General features: G+C 38.5%; 2 protein-coding genes across 2 annotated transcripts; both read right to left on the reverse strand.

The window, feature by feature from the left end:
- Positions 1 to 257: 257 nt before the first annotated feature.
- On the reverse strand, positions 258 to 602 carry LOC147471808 (uncharacterized). The gene has a single exon (XM_086536668.1). It carries the CDS (start codon positions 600 to 602, stop codon positions 258 to 260), a length of 345 nt encoding a protein of 114 aa, XP_086392794.1.
- Positions 603 to 1,051: 449 nt separating this feature from the next.
- On the reverse strand, positions 1,052 to 1,723 carry LOC122250301 (uncharacterized). Its single transcript, XM_086536669.1, has one exon. The coding sequence runs from the start codon at positions 1,721 to 1,723 to the stop codon at positions 1,052 to 1,054; it is 672 nt and encodes a 223-aa protein (XP_086392795.1).
- Positions 1,724 to 2,437: the final 714 nt, after the last annotated feature.

The raw sequence follows: 2,437 nt of genomic DNA on the forward strand, positions 1-2,437 counted from the left end.
GTTATGAAATCACAGTTTTCTTTGTTGAGCTCCCTTTTTAGCTTCTTCTGGTCCATTTCTTGCAGGCATTCTTGAAGTTCATCTTTGGCTCCAACAAAGTTCGTGCCCTGGTCTGATCTAAGCTGACGAACTGGGCCGCGTCTTCCGATGAAGCGTCGATATGCATTTAGAAATGAATCCGTTTCCAGTGTATTAGCTGTTTCTATATGAATTGCCCTTGAGACCATACAAGTGAATAGAACACCATATATTTTAACTTATTTGCGCCCTTCCTTGACATAGAATGGTCCAAAGTAATCTACTGCACTATATGTGAAAGGAGGGGTAGGTTCAAGCCTGTCCGGTGGCAAGTCAAACATTTTCTGCTCTTGAAATGTACCTCTCAATCTCTTGCATGTGACACATCTAAAAATATGTCTTGCTACTATCGTGGAACCTCCTACAATCCAATAGACTGATGCTCTCAACTCGTTCAAGGTATTATCTCTACCTTGATGATGAACTTTCTGATGGAAATGGCATACTATCATTTCGGTTATGTGTGATACCTTCGGTAATATAGCTGGATGTTTGCTGTTCGTGGTGAAGTCTGCATGCCTCATTCTTCCACCTATCCTTAAGATACCATCTTTATCTAAGAAAGGATCTAAGTGATAAAGCTTATTTCCCTTCTTCAATGGTTTTGTCTTGGTTGCTTCTTCTTCACTAGTCAGATACTTTAATTCTTGTTTCTCTTCTTCGAAGGCTTCATTTTGAACCTGTCTTAAAATTTCCTTTTCTGCTTCCTCCAGTTCTGTAACACTGGGTGGAACATATTTAGATTCCTTTGTTTCTTTTGAATTTTCAGTTGTTCCTTTGACGGGTTTCTTGAATGTGTGTTGATGGCGTAGGCATAATGCGATTGCCTTCTTTGCTCTATGCCAGTCAGAAAAAATATCCCAACCTTGAAATAATTGCATTGCTCTCTTTAGTTCAAGTCTTATGTGAAGAAACATTCTTGACCTCTGGATAATTTTCTTTTAAAATCATCTTCTCAGATGATAAATCAGCTCTAGAGGTAGGCTCCCAGGGGGAAGTCTGGTCCATTCCACCATGACGAATGGTTAATCAAATCTTTAACACAGAGGCCACGTGAAGCAGCATCAGCAGGGTTTTGCACTGAATTTATATACTTCCATTCCTCTGGAGAAGTGCGATCTCTGATGTATTGTACTCTGTTGGCCACAAACACATGAAATCTTCTAGCATCATTCATAACATAACCAAGTACGACTTTGCTATCAGTCCAGAAGAATTCCTTTATTACCCCATAATCCAACTCCTTTCTCAACATAGAACTGACTCTAACGGCTACAACTGCTGCAGTAAGTTCTAGCCTAAGAATAGTAATAGGTTTCAATGGGGCCACTCTGGATTTACACATCACAAGTGCACAATGAACCTGTCCTTGTTCATTCAGTTGTCTTAGATATGAACACTGACCATAACCATCTTGGCTTGCCTCAGAAAAATGGTGAAGTTCAACTGATTTCACCTTCCCGAACTTATCAGGCTTATAGCATCTAGGGATCTTTAACTCCTTCAGTTGAATCAGATCATTTCTCCATCTTCTCCATTGCTGTTTTAAGTTGTCTGATATGTCATCATCCCAATCTACTCCATCTTGACACAGAGTTTGGAGTATCCTTTTCCCAATTAATATGAAGGGAGAAACCATGCCCATAGGGTCAAAAATAGAACTTACTGTAGATAGAATACCTCTTCTTGTTATTGGTTTATCACTGAGGTTAATTCTGAACTGAAATGCATCTGCTTCTATGCACCACTCTACATCATTTGTTCTTTCAATTGGCATGCCCTTATTAGTTAAATCTAGTTTTTTTTTTTTTTAACTGCAGGCCCTTTCATTCGAGTTTGTTGTTTCTAGGACCTCTTTGTGGTTTGACAAGAACTTATGTAACTTGAAACCACCTCTTTGGCACAGGGCCTTGCTATCCTTGATCAGAGATATAGCTTCAGCAACTGTTGGCACAGATGTCAATCCATCATCTACATAGAATTAATTTTTCACAAAGGTTGCAGCTTTCGATCCTTTATAATCATCAGCTGTAGCCTTTAAGGCAAAATTAGCTACACTTGAAGATGATGTAGCTCCAAATTAATGCACTGTCATTCTATATTCCATTAAATTTGAATCCAGATCTCCAATATTCCACTATAGAAAGTGTAGTAAATTTCTGTGGTTAGGCCTTACCTTTACTTCGTGGAACATACCTTCTATATCACATACAACTGCAACATAATCTTTTCTAAATCTGCAAAGAACACCAGTCAAATTATTTGTAAAGTCTGGACCTTGAAGTAAATTCTTGTTAAATGACTCGTTCTTATAAATGGCACTGCAGTTGAAGACCACTCTAATCTTACCAGTTTTTTT

This window comes from Penaeus japonicus, unplaced genomic scaffold, assembly GCF_977035675.1.
Source record: "Penaeus japonicus unplaced genomic scaffold, GWHDUDI00000001_assembly GWHDUDI00000005, whole genome shotgun sequence".
Classification (NCBI taxonomy): Eukaryota; Metazoa; Arthropoda; class Malacostraca; order Decapoda; family Penaeidae; genus Penaeus; species Penaeus japonicus.

Coding starts and splice junctions, on each gene's coding strand:
- LOC122250301 (XM_086536669.1), bottom strand. CDS start 1,723: ATGGGCATGGTTTCTCCCTTCATATTAATTGGGAAAAGGATACTCCAA.
- LOC147471808 (XM_086536668.1), bottom strand. CDS start 602: ATGAGGCATGCAGACTTCACCACGAACAGCAAACATCCAGCTATATTA.